General features: G+C 33.8%; 1 protein-coding gene and 1 pseudogene across 1 annotated transcript in view; both read right to left on the bottom strand.

The window, feature by feature from the left end:
- LOC111143132 (serine/threonine-protein kinase TNNI3K) overlaps positions 1-19,292 on the bottom strand; it is a 312,262-nt gene that overhangs the window by 185,602 nt on the left and 107,368 nt on the right. The window contains exons 6-7 of the mRNA XM_022496630.1: positions 8,109-8,207; positions 2,850-2,988 (exon numbers count right to left, since the gene is read on the bottom strand). Coding sequence (XP_022352338.1) covers positions 2,850-2,988; positions 8,109-8,207 — 238 coding nt within the window. The remainder of the gene's footprint in view (positions 1-2,849; positions 2,989-8,108; positions 8,208-19,292) is intronic.
- On the bottom strand, positions 6,839-7,315 carry LOC111143135 (annotated as a pseudogene).

The following is a 19,292-nucleotide window of genomic DNA, read 5'->3' as shown; positions in this document are numbered from 1 at the left end:
CTACAACAACAAAGTGTGTCTTAAATACATTTTCAATAATAAATCTGTGTAGTAGCTCTGACAAGATAGAGTTTTAGAAATAAAATACTTCCTCTTCCTGGTTAAGTCTTAGAAATTTTTGTGACTTTATATAATATCCAGTTCTATGTAAAAGGAACTGTAGCACTTACTAGTCAGATGACAAAAAATTAATAAATCCTGAATTTAAAATTTTCCATTTTTAACTTTATTAAAATGATAAGTTATGAAGGCTTGATCACTACTTTCTTCTTATGGGGTCCAGCAATATTTTGACCTTTTCAATCTCATCCAATAAGCATTACATTTCTCCTTTCTCATTTTTCTATGTGGTACAAAGAAGACTAGAGACTTGAAACATATGTGACTGAATAGGTCAGCCTCCCAAACATGTTTAACTGAAGAGGTTGCTTTCAGAATTACATTTTGGCTAATTTTGTAGGCTGAATTTATTTTCATTTGTGACATTCTGTTACCATGGAGACATACTGTAAATACCAGATTTTGAATTGTGTCCCTTTTGGGGTCATTAATTCACTCTTCCTCCTATGTCCATTTACCACAGGCAAGGGTCAGATCTAAAATAAATCATCTGGAGGCTTAGCTACACCTTGGAATAAATGAACTAGCTGATAATAAATCTAGTACGGTGCCCAGTAGCAAAACAAATCTGGTTTATTCTTTGCAATTGGTTGAAGTACAAAAGGGACTTAAGTATCAAGTGTGTATTAGAAGGAAACAAAAATGCATAAAATTCTGAGTCATGCTGTCTCTTGATATTTTAAATGATTGAGTAGAAAGCATGTAAAGCTTGTGTGAATAAGAAAGAAAGGGTTGAAAATTACATCATATGATGCTGGCATGTAGGGGGAAGACAGGTGCAGTGTACATTTCAATGCCTTTTGTAGAAGAGAACTTTGATCCTGGAGACATGCTGATCAATGATACTCATTTTGACACCACTGAGCTTTGGAGTTGCACAGAGGAATAAAAAGCGGAGGTTGGCATCGATAATAAAAGGAAAAAAAGTGGGCTCTTTCTGGCCCTCTGGAAGAGCGAGGCAGTTTCAAAAACACAATTATGTGTTCAGTGGTTCATACAGGTGTACCTTTGCCTATTCTAAACCAACAAAATCAAAGAGACTGCTTAAACAAGGTCTAAGGAACAGTATTTCTTGTATTCTGACAACACAGGTTATTTATGATAATGCTATAGACAAAAATACCTCAGTTATTGCATACTGGCTCATAGAAAATGACATCAACTATGTCTCTCAAACTTTAGAAAGTAAAATGGCCCTTTTTTCCGACATGGAAACTGCCTAAGCCTCTTCCCATATGTATTTCTGGAAGGCTTTACATTTTCCTTATGTGTAGGTGAAAACGTTGATTATTTTATTAACTGAATATTGATCTCAATTTTGGACCAAGGCACTGGCAGTTGAGAGCTTTGACAACCTTGTCCTTTTGTAAATGTGCATAGTTTCTGCTGCAAAGGCTAGCAGTTCTTACAGCTGGGTTTTTAATTAGGTCTCTTGGGGGTCAATGGAAGAATGTTGGATGTGCCTGAGAGAATTTAATGACAAGATGTAACTCTGAATGAATTCGTGTCAGAAAATAAAGTTTGTAAGGAAGAGAAAAAGAAAGAGAAAGAAATAACTTTTTTCAACATTCTACTTTTAATCGATTTTCCAAAATTCATCTTATAATTAAGAAAATTAAAAGTTGTGGGAAATTCTATTCTATTAACCACATCCTAAAATCTTCCTGTATGTCCTAAAGCTTTTTTTTTCTCTCAGCCTGATCATACTGTAATGCTGTTTCACTAAAAATAATTGTAATATCAAATATTGGGGAGGATACAGGGAGCAACTGGAACTCTCATATATTGCTGCGGGAGTAAAAATAGTACAAACACTTAAGAAAACTGTTTCTAATTTCCTATAAAGTAAAACATATGCATATAGCAAATATATATATTTGTGTGTATATATATATACATATATATATATATATATATGTATATACACACACACACACACACACACACATACATACACATATTCCCCCCAAGGGAGATTAGTATACATGTTCACAAAAAAGAATTGAATGTTTCCAGCATCTACACATTCATAAAAGCCAAACATTAGAACAATTCAAGCATTCAATGGGAGGATGATGGATAATCAAATTGAGGAATATTCATCCAACTTTACCAATAAAAAAAGACAAATTATGATTCGTGCAAAAACATGGATAAAAGTTAAAATAATACTATCAGTCAAAAGAAGGAAATACTAAATTGTACTGGACTCCAAGAACAGAAAAAAACTAACCTATGGCAATAGAAGCCAGAATATTGATCAACTTTCGAGGTTAAAGATAGTTACTGAGAGGAGGGCACAAATGAACGTTCCAGAGTTCAGTTTTCCATATGAAAATATTCAATATCTTGATCTGGGTGGTTTTCCATGGATAGTAAATATTCACTTAAGTCAACATTTACTTAAGATTTGAGAATTTTGCCATACGAAATTTTACCTCAATTAAAAAAAGGATTAGTGAAAAATAGCAAAATGAGAATGATTTATCTAAGGGAACCACTTACTTTTATTGAAGCATCTAATATGTTAAGAGTTGAACTAAAATGTATATAAAATGTTGACATATAGATTTAGTTATTACATTAAAATAATAAATTATAATTTATGGAATAAATTAGTATATGCAATTAATCAGCTTTAAGTGTATTCTCTAATAAATAAGGAAAGTGCAAATGAAAAATACACATAAAGTAAAAAAAAATAATGTCTTCTAAACATATAATCTTACCATCTGCTTTGCTGCCTTCCTCCATCAAGAGTTTTGCAATATTAAAGAATCCTTTTGCAGATGCTAGGTGGAGGGGCCTGTCTCCAACTTCACCACTTACATTTACATCAGCACCAAATTTCAAAAGAAGGCGAGTTACCTAAAGAATCCATTCACTTAAAATTAGTACCAAAAGTCAAACAATAATGCAAAGCTTTCAAAAAATCTGGAAGAAGACATATCATTAAAGCTTTGTCTTAGATTATTTTTACCAGAAAATAACAGAAAATCCTAACTTGATTGGCCTAAGCAACAAAGAATTTATTATTCCATCACTTAACAAGAAGTCTAAAATCAGAGCAATTTCAGGGTTAGTTCTTCATTGTGCATAAATAATCCTCCCTAGAGTCACCCATAATCTTCCCTGAACCATCTTTCCCGAAGTCTTTTTCTGGCCAGAGCCAGCAGTGTTTACTTGCTTCTTGATTTTCACAGCAACTCCATGCATAATGGGTCACAGATGGTCATCTTGCTACTGGCATTCTGGGTTCTTTTCTGGATTTGTGAGTAAATGGGAGATAGATGCACTTGCTTGCAGCAGCTTCCTCAATTAGCTGAGATCCACATTCAAAGGGAGAGAAAGATGAAGTATTAAACAACTTAGGAGTCTTCCAGGGATTGTTTCAGATAATTTACAAGATTTCTTTAAATTGTTTGCCTATTCACTTACAATCTTCCAAATAATTTCTCTAAATTTGACATTGTCTCCTCTGGCTATTTCAAAAGTCAATACAATGATCCTGAGAGGTAAGTAAGAATGAATTTGTGCCATCAAAATAACTCTTATGGGAGGAACCCTCAACTGACCTCATGACCACTGAGGGGTTAGCATAAAAGTGAATTCAAACTCTGAAACTATTTTGAATTTCTATGTGGTAGCAAATAAACATCTCAACTATATGGTACATATTTGGTGGAAATTCTAGGCAAAAATTAGCAGTGTGGGGTGTGGGAAACTTCCTCTTGAGTATGGTAGGTAAAGAACAAGGGTCCTGAAGTTAGGCTTTTATCACCTTTAAAAATTATTTGACCTTTCAAAACTTCAGTTTCTTCATTATTAGGATGGGAATCACAATAGCTCCACTTCATAGGGTTGTTACAAGGATTAAATAAGTTACCACATGTAAAACACTTAGAAAAGTGTCTGGCACTCAATAAAATGTTAGCAGAAGTGGTAGCACAAATGTGGAACATGCATATTTTATCCATTTATTTGTTAGCTAATGGGCAGGCCAATACTTAATTCAATATTGGAACAGTAAAAGTTAGTCTCAAGAGCTGTGCATTCCTAAGCAGATATTTCCACTTACAAAGACTCCATGAATTCTGGTTATGTGACTTTATAATGGACAGCTTTAAACTATCTTTGAAATCGATTGTCTATTAAGTACTATTATTATATAGCTAGGAAATATTGCTCTTGGTACAAAACATCTACTCTTTCACTTAAAAACAAGTAAATAAACAAATGGCAAGGAACATGGAACATTAGGCACATTTATATATTGAATGTACCATTCTCCTGTCAGCATATTTTAGCAAATGACAATAGCATCCATAAATTACTTATGTGCTGGCTTCACACACAGAAAGTGAGTCCCTTATCATAAAAAGGCCATCCACACTTTAGCATAATTTTATAAGACTGTGACTATATATTCAGGGAAAGTAAACAAATTTAGCTTTCTACCCAACATGCATAGAAGCGCTTTATGTTTCGGTGGGTGAGGAGGTTAATCACCAAAGAGGATGACTCTACAAATAACATGCATTGTGTACATCCAGTCTGTGCCTAAAGTCAGAAAAGTATGGAATTTTTTCATCATCTGGGCTTTTCGACCCTGTACTTTCTGAAGCATTTTCAGTGCCCAGCTCTCCAGTACACTCCAGTGCACTCTGAGCAGCACATCAAATGAAATGAGAAATCTTTCCTAGCTATAGGTCATGCTTCATGGGTCTGAGAGTGTCCGAGCATATGCTAGCTAGCAAAGAAATAAAGGCACAATGACTAGAAGAGCACAGGGACACAAGTAAGTTTGATTTTTTAACTTGGAATCCTCAGGCAGTGCAATGGCATGACCTCTACAAAGGCAAAAAGGTATAATTTTACTCCATACTTGAGTAAGACTAGAGATCTAGAGATATAAAGTGAGGAAGAGTGAAAAAAGGATGTCAAAAGAACAGTTAAGTTTTAATTATCGAATTACATGTGTATTTCTGTTTTATTTGGTTCTATTTGCTTTCTTAAGGCTAGCTAAATGGTGATGTTTGAAAGTAGCACATAAAAATTTTGTCTTTCAATATGTTAAGGTTAAAAATCAATGGACTGAATTTGTCCTGGGAGTATGTTCATAAGCTTTTTTTTTTTCTGTACATAATGTGGTTTTTAAATCATTAGGCATCTACCTCTTTGGAAAAGTTTGGCCATTCCATAAGATGTTAAACATGGTGTTACCATATAAGACATCAATTCCACCCCTAGAGGTACCCAAGAGAAATGCAAAAAGATGTGTATATCAAAACTTGTACATGAGGTAGGGAAGGAATGGTGAAATAGATAAAGGGGATTAAGAGTACACTTATTTTGATAAGCACTAAGAAATGTATAGAATTGTTGAATCATTATATCATACACCTGAAAGGAACATAACAGTGTATGTTAATTATACTTGAATTAAAAAAAAAACAAACAAACCTGAATGTTCAAGGCAGCATTATTCAAAATAGCCAAAAAGTGGGGGAAAAAAATCCACATCCATCAATTGATGAATGAATAAATAAAATCTGGCATATCCATACAACAAAGTAGTACTCTACACTAAAAAGCAAGGAGGTACTGATACATGTTATAAAGTTGATGAGACTTAAAAACACTATGCTAAGTGAAAGAAGTCAGTCACAAAAGACCATAATTTGCATGATTCTATGTATAGGAGGTCTCCAGAATAGGTAAATCTATAGAAATGTAAAGTATATTAGTATTTTCTTCAGGCAGAAGAGAGAGGTGGGGAAGAAGTTGGAAGTGCTAATGTGCACAAGGTTGCTTCTGTGGGTAATAACTTTGTTCAATTAATTGTCGTGATGGTTGTACACTTTGAATATACTAAAAATCACTGAGTTGTACAATTTAAATTGATGAAGTGTATCTCAATAAAGTTGTTACAAATTTACAAAATCAGTGGACTTTGGAGTTAGAGTACCTGGCCTTGAATTTAAGCAAATTTCCTGGACTTTTTGATTTGTTTCACTGATAGAAGAAGAACCACAGCTCTTAAGTACAACAAATAACTTTGGGCTTTGGGATCAGACAGGCCTGAATATATATTTAAGCTCTTCTAACCAGCTGTGTGACTCTGGCATGCCACCTGACCTAAGTGAGTTCATGTATATCGTTGACAAGAAGATGCAAATAACAACTAATTTTAGGATTTTGGAAAAATTACCAAAAAGAATAATCCACATAAAAGGCTTATCCCAAGGTACGAGATTACTCATACTGTAACTTATTAAGGATGTCGTGAAGGTCAAGTAAAACTACTCATTGAATGAAGACACACTTTCCAGTTAAAACATTCTCTCTATATAGTATTACTTTATTACAACACACTTGATATTGGATAATTAATTATTTTATAAATAATTATGTATTTAAATCAAATTATATTTAAAGCACATATAGTGATTTAAAAAAAATAATTGTCTAGGTTATTCCATGTATTAGTTTCCCACTGTTGTAAATCGCCACAAAATTAATGGATTCAAATAGCACAGGTTATTCTCTTAAAGCTCTGGAGGTTAGAAATCTAAAAATCAAGGAATTGGCAGGCTGCAGTCTCTTTGGAGGCTTTCATTTCCTCACTTTTTCAGCTTCTATAGGTTGCATACATCCTTTTTTTTTTTCTTTTTTAGTGATGAAAAAAACTGTTTAGATTTAGCCAGCTGGACTCAGTTTAGATGATCCCAATTCTGTTGGCAACACCAAAAGCGTCATAGTTAGGGGCCAGTCGAACATAGGACTTCTTCTTTCCACCAGGTCTGATCAAGGTGTTGACCTTGGCCATGTCAATGTCACAGAGCTTCATCACAGCCTGTTTCATCTGGTGCTTGTTGGCCTTGACATCCACAATGAACACAAGCGTGTTGTTGTCTCCTATTTTCTTCATGGCTGACTCAGTAGTCAGGGGGAACTTGATGATGGTATAGTGATCAGGCTAGTTTCTCCTGGGGGCTCTCTTTCGAGGGTATTTGGGCTGCCTTCTGAGATGCAGAGTCTTGGGTTGTCAGAATGTAGGTGATGTGTGGATCTTCTTTTTTTTGTGATTGTGGACGCCTTTCAGCACCACTTTCTTGGCCTTCAAAGCCTTTGCTTGGGCTTTGGCTTTGGGAGGGACAGGGGCTTCCTTCTTAGCTTTCGGAGCCATCTTCATAAAAGGGATTTTAGCTGCTTACATTTAGCTCGTGACCCCTTCTTGTATCACTTTAACTTCTTGCTTCTACTGTCACATCTGTTTCCTGCTCCCTAGTATAAGGATCCTTGTGATTACATCAAGTCCACCAGAGGATTCCAGGATAATCTCTCCAACTCAAGATTCTTAATTTGATCACACCTGCAAAGTCCCTTTTAGGATATACATAAGTTCCGAAAATGAAAACCTGAACATATTTGCAGTCTACCACATCCCAAGACAGTAGAAAAGAAGAAACTCAGTTTCTGAAACACACTTTTTTTTTTTTAAACCTGCTGGGACAGTGTCCATGATTTGTTTTATTGTTACTGTCACTAGCATCATCATAGTAACAGTTATTGAGCATTTGCCAAACACTTTAAGTTAATATCACATCATATCAGCAACCCTATGAGCTAGATACTATTAATATTTTCTCTATTACGCAGATGAAGAAACGGATGATCAGAGAAATGACATAACCTACACATGGTCGCAAAGCTAGGAATTTTTCGAATTCAGGCTGACTGATTCCTGGGATTATATATTTACATCACTGCCTCCCTTGGGTACTAACACAGTCAGTAAAAATGAGTAACTTGGCAGATGCAGTATTTCTAAGGATCTGTAAGTTCCTCAAGGGTGGAGCTGATGAGAATATGGCAAAAATAATTCAAATGATATCTTAAATATTCTTTCTTTGAGGCTAGAACAGGTAGCTCAACAAAAGCTGGGAAGGTCCCCCAGCCTTTGGGAATACTACTGTCAGACTTACCTGTTCATGTCCATAGTATGCTGCAATGTGCAATGGAGTGAAAAAAACTGCATCTTGAACATTGACATTAGCTCCCTGTTGCAGCAGGACATCAGCAGCCTCGACATGAAAGAAAACTCAGTTAAGACCTTGATTTGGGGCATCTGCCTATCAAAATTCATTTTACAACCATCATGTACAATGCTTCTTCAGAAGTCACCATCCTGAAGCTGTTTTCTTTCATCTCCCTTCTCTGAAACCTCTGACGAGTTGTTTTTGTCTAGAAAATGAAGACCAAACCCCTTAGTGTGGGTTTCAAATGCCTTCTGGATCTGACAGTATTCTTTTTAAATGAATTTCCCATTACTCTCTTTCATATACTCAATTACTCAATTACATTTCCTGCTCCTTTGAGTCTTTGTTTACATCATTTCATCAGCCAGGAATTATCTTTTGCCCGAACTACAGATATTTAAACACAAGCTAAATACCTTCTCCTCCAAGATTTCTTTGATTTTCCTCCCTTCCCTTTCAGTGGACTTGCTGAAATTATCTTTCTTCTTCATAAATTTCATGTAACGTTCTTTCATGCGATATATAACAACTGAATAATTAAATGCATGCCTTTTCATTCATACTAAAGAACAAATCCTTTAAGGACAAAGAACATCAGGTTCGTCTTTATAATCCTGATGGGGCCTGTTGCTATGCAAATAGCAATCATTCAATAAACATTTAATGAATGAATGAGTGGATGAGTGAATGAATGAATGAATGAATGAAATAATGAATAAATGAGCAACTGAAAAACACAAGGAGCTGTTGGCCAATTATCTTCATTGAAAATTATGCATTGTAACAAATCGGCTAACCCTTCAAATTTCTTCTCCTTCCAAAGACCTATTTCTAAGTCTCACTTTCTGAAAAATTGGTTGGAATCATTTCCTTCAGATGTGCTCCTTTTTATTGTGGATTTTAATGCATTATCTATTCTTCATGTAGTCAAATAATATACATTTGGGAAAATTTTCAAAAGTCTGTTAAGCTTAGGAGACAACACACGAAGATAGGATCTAAAAGCTCAAGGACTTATGTTCCAACACCTCCTCTATTAAAATAAACAAATTGCCTCAGTAAAGTTTCCTATCCTGTTTGAATCATAGCCCTTCAGAACTGGAGAGGGACCATGGGCAGACATTACATTTCAAACCCCTATTTTTTAAAGATGAAGAAACTGAAATGAGAAAGAGGAAGAAATTGAAAATGAGAGGAAGTAGGACATTTCTCAAAGTCATGGAGCAAGTCAGTGTCAGCACAGAATCTTTAGTCTCTTGCCTCAAGCTTTGTTTCTGAGTGCTCTATGGTTTTAAATAGTTTATTCATTCAATCATCCATTTATTCATGTATCAACACACAATTTATTGAGCATGTATGAGCTAAAACTGTGTTGTTTTGCATGCTTATTCTCAGAATTTATTCAATCAGCATTACAACTGATTGTCATACAAAGTTAAGGAATTCTTTTTTTTTTAAGTACAAAGAAGTTTATTGAAACATTATAATAGTAAAGAAAAATATAATGTTCTTTGTGGAAATAATATTATGTTCTCAAAACTATCACTTTTTTATTAACTTGGAAAAGGGTCTATGAAATACCTTTAAGTTAAATAAGCACATGCATTCATATATATATATATATACACACACATATATATAATAGTTATGTATATATGTATGTATATACATTAATAATTTTAAAGAATGGAAGGAAACATACTAAAACATTAATAGCAAATAGCTATATAAGGTGAGATTATAAAGGAACTTCACATTTTTCTATTTTATAACTTTTACCATGATTTGTATTACCAGGAAAATATCTTCCATTTTGAAACAAAAATTAATAGAAATACTAAATTTTAATATGTTGGAGAGTGATTTCATCCATATTTTTATTCCTGTCTTTCAAATGAAATCACTGTCCTAAATAAATATTTACACCATTCATGAGCAGTAGTAAAATAGGGGACTTTTTAGAGCTTGTGAATAAAGTTTGATTTAAAGCTCAAAACACTTGATATTGGAGCCACAATAAAACTGAGTTGATGGCTTTGAGAAAAAACTTCTACTAACAAAGCAAGATCTATAGTTCCAAGATATTTGAAATTCTTACCAAAGAAACTCCACATACAATAGGAAAAATAATCAAAGTTATGTTTTTGATGGATTTGATGATTAATAGTGAACAAAAATCAGAAGATAAAATACAATCAGTGACAATGCGTTAGAGGTAATAGAATGACTGAGTTTAATGTTATAGGCTTTTCAACTAGTTTGGACGTAGCTACTCTTTTTTTCATTTATATTGTCTAACAACCCAAGAAAGTCATTTACAAGATCAAAGGATCATGAATTTTCATTAGATTGATCAAAAGCAGCTGGAAATGTTCTTTCAGTGAAAGATACACATTTTTTTTCTTAATTTTTTAAAATTGTTTTTAAAAAATTCTTTTCTCCGAGATCTTCTTTAAATTCAAGTTAGTTAACATATAGTATAATATTAATTTCAGGAGTAGAATCTAGTGATTTAAAAAGATAAGGAATTCTTTTTAGGACATCTGAAATTTCTGGTGGTTTCAAAAATATAAACAGGTTTGGGGAACCTCAGTGGCTCAATCGGTTGAGTCGGCTCTTGATTTCAGCTCATGTCATGATCTCAGGGTTGTGAAATCAAGCCCCAGTTTGGGCTCTGTATTCAGTAAGGAGACTGTTTGCGATTCTCTCTCTCCTTCTCCCTCTGCCCCTGCCCCTTTGTGTATATATGGGGTCTCTCTCTCTCACATGATCTCTCTCTCCCTCTCTCTAAAATAAATCTTAAAAAAAATCTATATTTATATCTATATCATCTATATCTATATCAATATATCTATATATATTTATATCATCTCTATCTCTATCTCTATCTCTGTCTGTCTCTATATCTATATATACAGATGTACAGGCTTCTGTACACACCCAGAACAGTATTTTTGCTGTTTTTGAGTATTGCTAACAAGTGATCCATAGAATACATATGTGTATAGTGAGTTGATTTTCGAGTAAAAAATTAAAAACACCATTAACATTTATTTAGGGCATATTACGTGTCAGGCCCTGCACTCAGTGCATAAATGGTAATTGGAATGTCCTGTTTCACCCCAAAACAGAGAAAGATAAGTACCTACTTCTCCATTTTAAAAGTGAAGAAACTGAGCCTCAAGGAGGCTAGATAAATTATTTGAGTTCCTAGAGCTAGTAAAGGCAGAACTGGAATTCAAATCTAGGTCCCTTTGACTTTAAACATTTTCCATCAACCCCCTTGTGTGACCTTGATCTCATTAACACTAATCTTTAGGTAAATGAACTAACTAAGAGGAAACTTTCAGTAGAAGCTCTATAGATACAGCTTGGAAATGAATATCAGAGCCATTTATATAAAACACTTGGTATCTTAGACTTTACATGCCTGGGAGTTCAATCTTAGGAACCTTTATAGAAGGTCACAAATGATCAAGTAAATGAAGCTTTTTACAATTTCTCTTATTTTAAATATAGCATAAAGTAGACAGCATGCATTTTTATTGTAATAGGGACTCTGAAATGTTAACATATAGTGCCGATTTCTTAGGCATGGTTCCAGAACTTACTTTGATTCTAAAAGATAACGGCTCTTAGGCTTCAATAAATGGTCCAAAGCAAACTTTTTTCCTCCTAAGTCTGCACTTACCCACTCATTCGGAAAGTCAATCTTTTGGCTGAGCATTAATTATGAAGTGTTGGCCTTCTGAGAAACTGTCAAAAATGTAAGTCTTAATGAAACCACAGAGTCATTATTGAACAGTAGGCTTTATTTAGTTTGTTTTAAAACTCAAGGAAATATTTAACCATTGAGAGCAATGTACATTGGAATTATTTGAATAATGTCATATGTTATTTATACGAGTAGAATGCATTTATTGATCTTTATTTCTTTTGGAGTCATCATGGAGAAAGTATCTTTAAGCAATCTATGGGAATATAATGTATTGTGATGTACAAATATGACTGTCATGTAGCTAAGACAAATACACTTGTATTAAGATTTAGGCTGGAACATACATCTATCATTTAATCCATGCTTCCCTTCTCCAAAACTTGAAAAAGTTGGTAAAGCAATCTAGCACTCTTTCTACTATATGAAGCCTCATAAAGTCACAGTCTGAATTATTTGCCACTTTGCAAAGTATATGATAGGCATCCAAATAATTGTTGAATTGGACTGTATTTCTAGCAAAAATTATACACACACACACACACACACACACACCATTAGTTATAAGGGAATTAAACATTAATAATCAGGACACAATTATATGATAGAAATTTTAAATAATTCAATTCAACAAACATTTATTTATCATTTATTTATTTTTAAAATTCAATTAGCCAACAAATAGTACATCATTAGTTTAAGATGTAGTGTTCAACGATCCATTGGTTGAGTATACTAAATTAACCTTTTGCAAACCCAGTGCCTGCTCCATGCCAGGAACTGTGATTAGAGTTTTACATGTACACATTACCTCATTAAGATTTTTGTAAGTCATAAAATCTGTTGTCTTAAGATTTTTTGATAGAATACATAGTTTTGACCTTTTTCCCTTGAAAATATTAACAAAACTACTAGTGAAATTGTAGAGTAGAAAAAAGGTTATCACAGAAAGGATATCTTTATAATCTCTAGACTCTTTTTTTTTAAGATTTTATTTATTTATTTGACAGAGATCACAAGGAGGCAGAGAGGCAGGCAGAGAGAGAGGAAGAAGCAGACTCCCTGCTGAGCAGAGAGCCCAATATGGGGCTCTATCCCAGGACCCTGGGATCATGACCTGAGCCGAAGGCAGAGGCTTTAACCCACTAAGCCACCCAGGTGTCCCAATCTTTATTCTTTAAGGAAATAAACTGTATTATATTTAGATTTGTATAACTGACATATATGTCAGTATTATTATTATTATTATTATGATTAAAGGAATGGTGTTCAAATATAGTCTGGTAACTAGGTACCTTTTACTGACCAAAGGATAAGCACCAAAAAGTGCTTCCCATTAAGTAGTTGTTTTATAAGCATAGAAAATGAATCAGAGTTCCTTATTTTGATAGTAGGAATTACTATATATATTACACTTTACAGATATTTTTTATTTACCAGTTGACTCTTCAAAAGATCCAAGTGGAGTATCTCCAATTTTCAGGTGTATTTAAACATATATTTATATATTCTGTTCTTTCTTCCTAGAAAGCCTCCTTTCTCTTTCTCTGCATGCCATATAACCAGTCTCAAGGTCAAGCTCATGTTCTTCATGAGAAGTTCCTACAAATACTTCACCATGTTGATCATTTCTGGATGCTTATACTATTTGTCCTCACAACTTAATCTTCCTTTTAATTATCACTGTGGGTAAACCACTATTATATAAAATTCTTAACTTTTTTTTTTTTCAGGTTCTAAACTTGTGCCAGTGAAATGTAGTAAGTTTGGGACTTCAACAAAAATAATTTTTCACTGGAATTTAATCATAATTAAAATAGTCAAATATTATTATTTAAAATTCCAGAGATTCTACAAGTAATGTCTATAAGAGCAAAGGCCCTTATTGTTCTTGCTTACTGAATACTTCTATAACATGACTTTAACTTATATGACTTGGTACCATTTAGCACCCCCTTTATTCTTCATATTATGAAAGTCATCAATAGCACTGAAGAAAATAAAGGCCATATCAAGAGGAACCAATTGTCCCATGGGAAAGAAGTAGAATAAAATAAATTCTGAGGGATAAAATGTCAATTGATATCAGTTGAAATTGCCAACATTAGGTACAGTGTCTTCTACCTAGTAGATGTTCAATAAATACCTATACTTTTAAATTAAGATTTTCTTTCCTTTAAGTGATATATCATTTTAATGACTTTCTTGTTGTCTTCTTCAAATGTATGCTTATACTACTGTTTTCCTCAGGATTTATAGTTTATTTAAAGCCACAATTTTCTCTTCTGTATACATTTATTTAACTTTTACCACTAACACTTACAGAGAGCAGAACCATGAGACTACACTAGGATAATACACATTGCCTTTTTTTGGGAAAATCTGTAGTAGTAAAACTTTAGACAAAAATGATTTTTTAAAATTTTAAAATTTTGAATTTTTTTAAATTTAAATTTTAGAATTATGTTAATTCTCAGTGAACATACAGTGCTATATTGGTTTCAGGTGTACCATATAGTGATTGCACAATCCTGTACATTACTCAGTACACATCAAAAGTACACTCCTAAATCCCCATCACCTATTTAACCCATTCACCCACCCACCTTTCCTTTGGTAACCATTAGTTTGTTCTCTTTAGTTAAGAGTCTGTTTCTTGGTTTCTCTGTCTCTCTGTCTCTCAATCTTTCCCTTTATTCATTTGTTTTGTTTCTTAAAGTCCACGTATGAGAGAAATCGTATGGTATTTGTCTTTCTCTGACTGATTATTTTGTTTAGGATTATACTCTCTAGTTCCATCCATGTCTTGCACAGTTTGTCGGAATGCAAACTGGTGCAGCCACTGTGGAAAACAGTATTAAGTTTCCTCAAAAAGTTAAAAATAGAAATACTCTATGATCCAGTAATTGCTCTACTGGATATTTACCCCCAAAATACAAAAACACGAATTCAAAAGGATACATGCACCCTTATGTTTATAGCAGCATTCTTTACAATAGAGGAAAATGTTTTCTAAAGTTTATGCCTCATGAATTCAAAATGATCCCAAAGACATTAATATGCAAGTTGATTTAGATTTGATATTTCCCAATTATTTCCATTTCTAACTTTCAAAAACCAGTTCTCAATTGTGTCCCCTTGAACCATTCCCTCTCTCCTAAACTTTATAGACAATATTCTTAAAAGCAGTCTACCTTCTGTTCACATTTCCTCACCTCCTATTCATTCCTCAGCCCACTACAACCTGGCTTCAGACCTCACCACCTTAGCATAATTTCTGTGGAAAATGACATGAAAGGCCTCCTAATTGCCCATTCCAACAGATACTTTTTAGTTTTTTCCTTATTTTAATATTTATTTTATTATTTATCTGCTCCTTAACATCCTATCCTTCCTTAGGTTGATTGACATTGCAGTCTTTGAGTTTGCTCCCTACCTTTCTGCCAATTTATTATTATTCCTCTACAGAGGTGACTCTCTCTGTTCAACTCTTAAAAGTTTCTTAAGTGTTGATTTTTCCTCACTGACAAGTGTTCCCTTGTGCTTCTTTTTGAGCTCCTTTTTTTGCTCTAATTCTTTTGTATTAAGTTCATACATGCAAAACAATTAGCACAATACTTGGTACGTAATGATAAGTATTCGGTAAGTGGCAGCTATTAGTTATTCTGCAGTATACATTCTCTGGTTGATTCCATCTACTATGACTGCTGCTGCTGCTGCTGCTACTACTACTTCTACTACTACCACATACACACACACACACACACACACACACACACACTCACACACACACACACATTCACTCCTCTCCAGTCGCATGTGCTTTTTCCAGACTTCCTCTAACAAAATCTACCTTCTTTGGCAACTGTTCATCCTGTTACGTATTTCTACTCTATTTCCCACTGTTTTTTCCCCTGAGGTGGTAGAGTCCTCTACATTGATCTGTCATTTATAGTTTAATTCTTATTAATGTGAATGAAACATTAGAAGGCAAAGGGAACTAATATTTCTTCAATGTGTACTTTGAGGATATCTATCGGCTAAATAGAATATCTATTTCAGGTAATGCTTATAGCAATCTCATGGAATTTTATCAATATCCCCACCTTAAAAATAAGAATAATGGAATTCAGAATTATACAGCTTATAAGGAAAGTTTAAATTCACCAAAGTTTAAATTCAGATCTATGGAGGTCCAAAGCACCATACTATTCCATGCTGTTTTACTTATGTGTGTTATTATGTGTGGCCAGTTAGTAATTCCTTGCCATCTTATACAGTCCTGCAGAAGATATAGCTCTTTGTAGATGTTACTCTTCAAAGATTTTCAGATATTTTCATATAGCCAGTATATTAGTAAGAAAGATTCTGCCTATATAGCAACGTACACAGCAGCCAAACTATGGAAAGAACCCAGATGAATGGATAAAGAAGATGTGAGATATATGCATGTGTGTGTGTGTGTGTGTGTGTGTGTGTGTGTAAAATGGAATACTACTTAGCCATTAAAAATGAAATCTGAAAAATAAAGATGTGAGATATATACATATATATGTGTATATTCCATTATATATATATAATGGAATACTACTCAGCCATCAAAAATTAAAATCCTGCCATTTGCAATGATGTGGATGGAACTCGAGGGTATTATGTTAAGCAAAATAAGTCTATCAGAGAAAGACAAGTATCATATGATCTAACTGATATGTGAAATTTAAGAAATAAAACAGAGGTCATAGGGAAAGAGAGGAAAAAAATAAAGCAAGATGAAACCAAAGTGGGAGACAAACCATAGGAGACTCTTAATCATAGGAAACAAACTGTGGGTTGCTGGAGGGGAAGAGGGTTGCAGTAACTAGGTGATGTACATTAAGAACAGCATGTGATGTAATGAGCACTGGGTATTATATAAAACTGATGAATCACAGACCTGTACCTCTGAAAACAATAATATATTATATGTCAATTTAAAAAAGAGATTTTTCCAAAATGAAAAAAAAAAAAAGAATGATCCTGGCTATGTAACTGTTTGCAGTTGACTGAAAAACAAATGAAGCAAATTTATTTTAAGTAAGAGTTGTTTATTAGGGATCTTAAAGCGTCTTATATACTACGGAAGGAAGTTTGGAATTTTTCTTAAAATTTTTCCTTTTAGGAACTCACCAAGAGATTTTAAGTCGTAGTAAAGTATATTCTGATTTGGATCTTAAAATGACCCTTCTAGTAATAGTATAGCAAATGGATTGAAGAGGGAGCAAGACTGGAAGCAGGGTGATCAGTTAGCAAGGGCCCACAGTAAGTTAAAAAGAAAGAGCTAAGGATCACATGAACTGAGGTAGTACTGGTGGCTTGGAAATGAAGAATGGGTTTCAGAGATAATTAAGATGGTAGAATCATATGATGGCATATAAAAGGACTGGTGAGACATGATGAGAAATTGTTAACAAGTGATGACTTTAAAAGAGGAAACCTCCTAGGGGAGATGAGCATGAAGATAAAACTTTTGTCTACTTCATGAATTTAGGAAGTGGGAACATTACCTACAGTGTCTGCCTCCCACATTAATCACTTGTAATAGCCAGTTTTTTCCAAATCTTCTCTGCAGTTCACTTTGTTCTTATCCAACACCACAAGCTGTTTTGATTGAGGCCAATCCTTCAAGATGTGAACATAATTCTCAAATTTTCAAACAACTACCAAAAACTAGGTTAATTAAAGATGCCAATAATTGCTTGCCCATTTGTATTGAAGCTTGTATTACTTAGAAAACATTTCAGATAGTAGCATTTGCTTTAGGTTTAATAAGAACTTCTTTTGACTTTATGCTCTATTTTCTGTAAAATTTTCTACTTTTAAATATATACACTTCTTGACATCCACTACAAATGTTAGGTGAGAACTCTCTACCATGTAGTCACAGAGTTTTTCACTTACAACATTCACTGAATATTTTTGTAATGACTTTTTTTTTTAACCTGACATACCTCTAATTAAATATTTGAGTACAAAAACTTATTGGAAAATAGTTTCTTCAGGCTGTCACAGAAATGAGGTTCTCTTATGTGATCTTTCTCTTATTATCTCAGGTTAAAATTAAATTTGGTCTGAAAATTACTTAGAAAATGATTCCACAAGATAATATTATCAAAGAAATTAAAGGGAAGCTCCATATTCTTAAGTTGTAGAAATAGAGCTGAAGGATATATTAACTTATATACATATATATATATAAAAAGAATTCATCAATTATATAAATGTATCACTTCTCAGGAAATTAAGAGAACATAAGTAGAAAAGCTGTTGAATGAAGAAGAGTAATGAGAAGCAGTGAGGTCAAGGCTGGAGATACAAGTGGTGTGTATCATTTTATGAAAGTAATAATTGAAGCCAGGAGATAACATCACTTCCGTAAGGTAAGAGGAGATATTTATGGGATATTTACTGCTAAAAAGGGATAAGAAAAGGAGCCAGCAAAGGAAAAAGTCATCTAAGAAAGAAAAAGATAACAAAGGAATGCTTATTAAGTAAATCCCTGGAAGAGATAGTTTTAAGAAAAGAGGGACATTTTTCTAAGCCTTCCATCTAATAATCATCTTGCTGTGTTATTTTCTTCTTTATATATATATATATATATATATATATATATATATATATATATATATAGCAGCATTTCTTTATGTGAGGGTCTTATTTTAAAATCCCTGGCTGAGAAAACAGGTTTTCAACATTTACTATGTTATGAATATATCATGTTCTTTACATTTCAAAACCCATAATTTTTCTTTCTTATGAGATTTACTTATTGAGCTTGCCAAAGGCCCAACATTTTTCACTATATTCTGATTGTGGAGACTTGAAAATTGTAGTACCAGTTAGGCTTCCTCTCACTGACGTTCCTCTCCACACTGCAGACACCCTGGACATTAGAACCACGAAGGGCAAGTAGCACCTGACAACCAGTTTTCTCATGACTTTTGTTCTCCAGCCCAAGTCACCTGTACCTCCATCTTTGGCTGCTCTGCCAAAGCATTTTGAAAACAAGTGATTTGCCTCTAGTTGAAAAATCAACTTAAAAAAAAAAAAGATTTATTTATATGAGAGAGAGAGAGAGAGAGAAAGAGAGAGAGAGGGGTAGGGGGGAGAGGCAGAGGGAGAGGGAGAGAGAAACTCTAAGCAGATTCCATGCAGAGCCAGAGGTAGGGCTCAACCTCAGGACCTCAAGATCATAACCCTGAGATCACAACCTGAGATCACAACCCTGAGATTATGACCTGAGCTGAAACCAAGAGTTCTGATGGTTAACCAATTGTGCCACCAAGGTGCCTCTTAAAAATCAAGTTCTAAATTATACTTTGAAGATAGATAGTACTGATAGAACATAAGAAGGAACACATGAAGATTTGGCTCTTAGA

This window comes from Enhydra lutris, unplaced genomic scaffold (assembly GCF_002288905.1).
Source record: "Enhydra lutris kenyoni isolate GAN:26980312 unplaced genomic scaffold, ASM228890v2 scaffoldscaffold9, whole genome shotgun sequence".
Taxonomy (NCBI): domain Eukaryota; kingdom Metazoa; phylum Chordata; class Mammalia; order Carnivora; family Mustelidae; genus Enhydra; species Enhydra lutris.
Note: the sequence above shows the minus strand (reverse complement) of the source record. Positions and strands in the feature narration are given on the sequence as shown.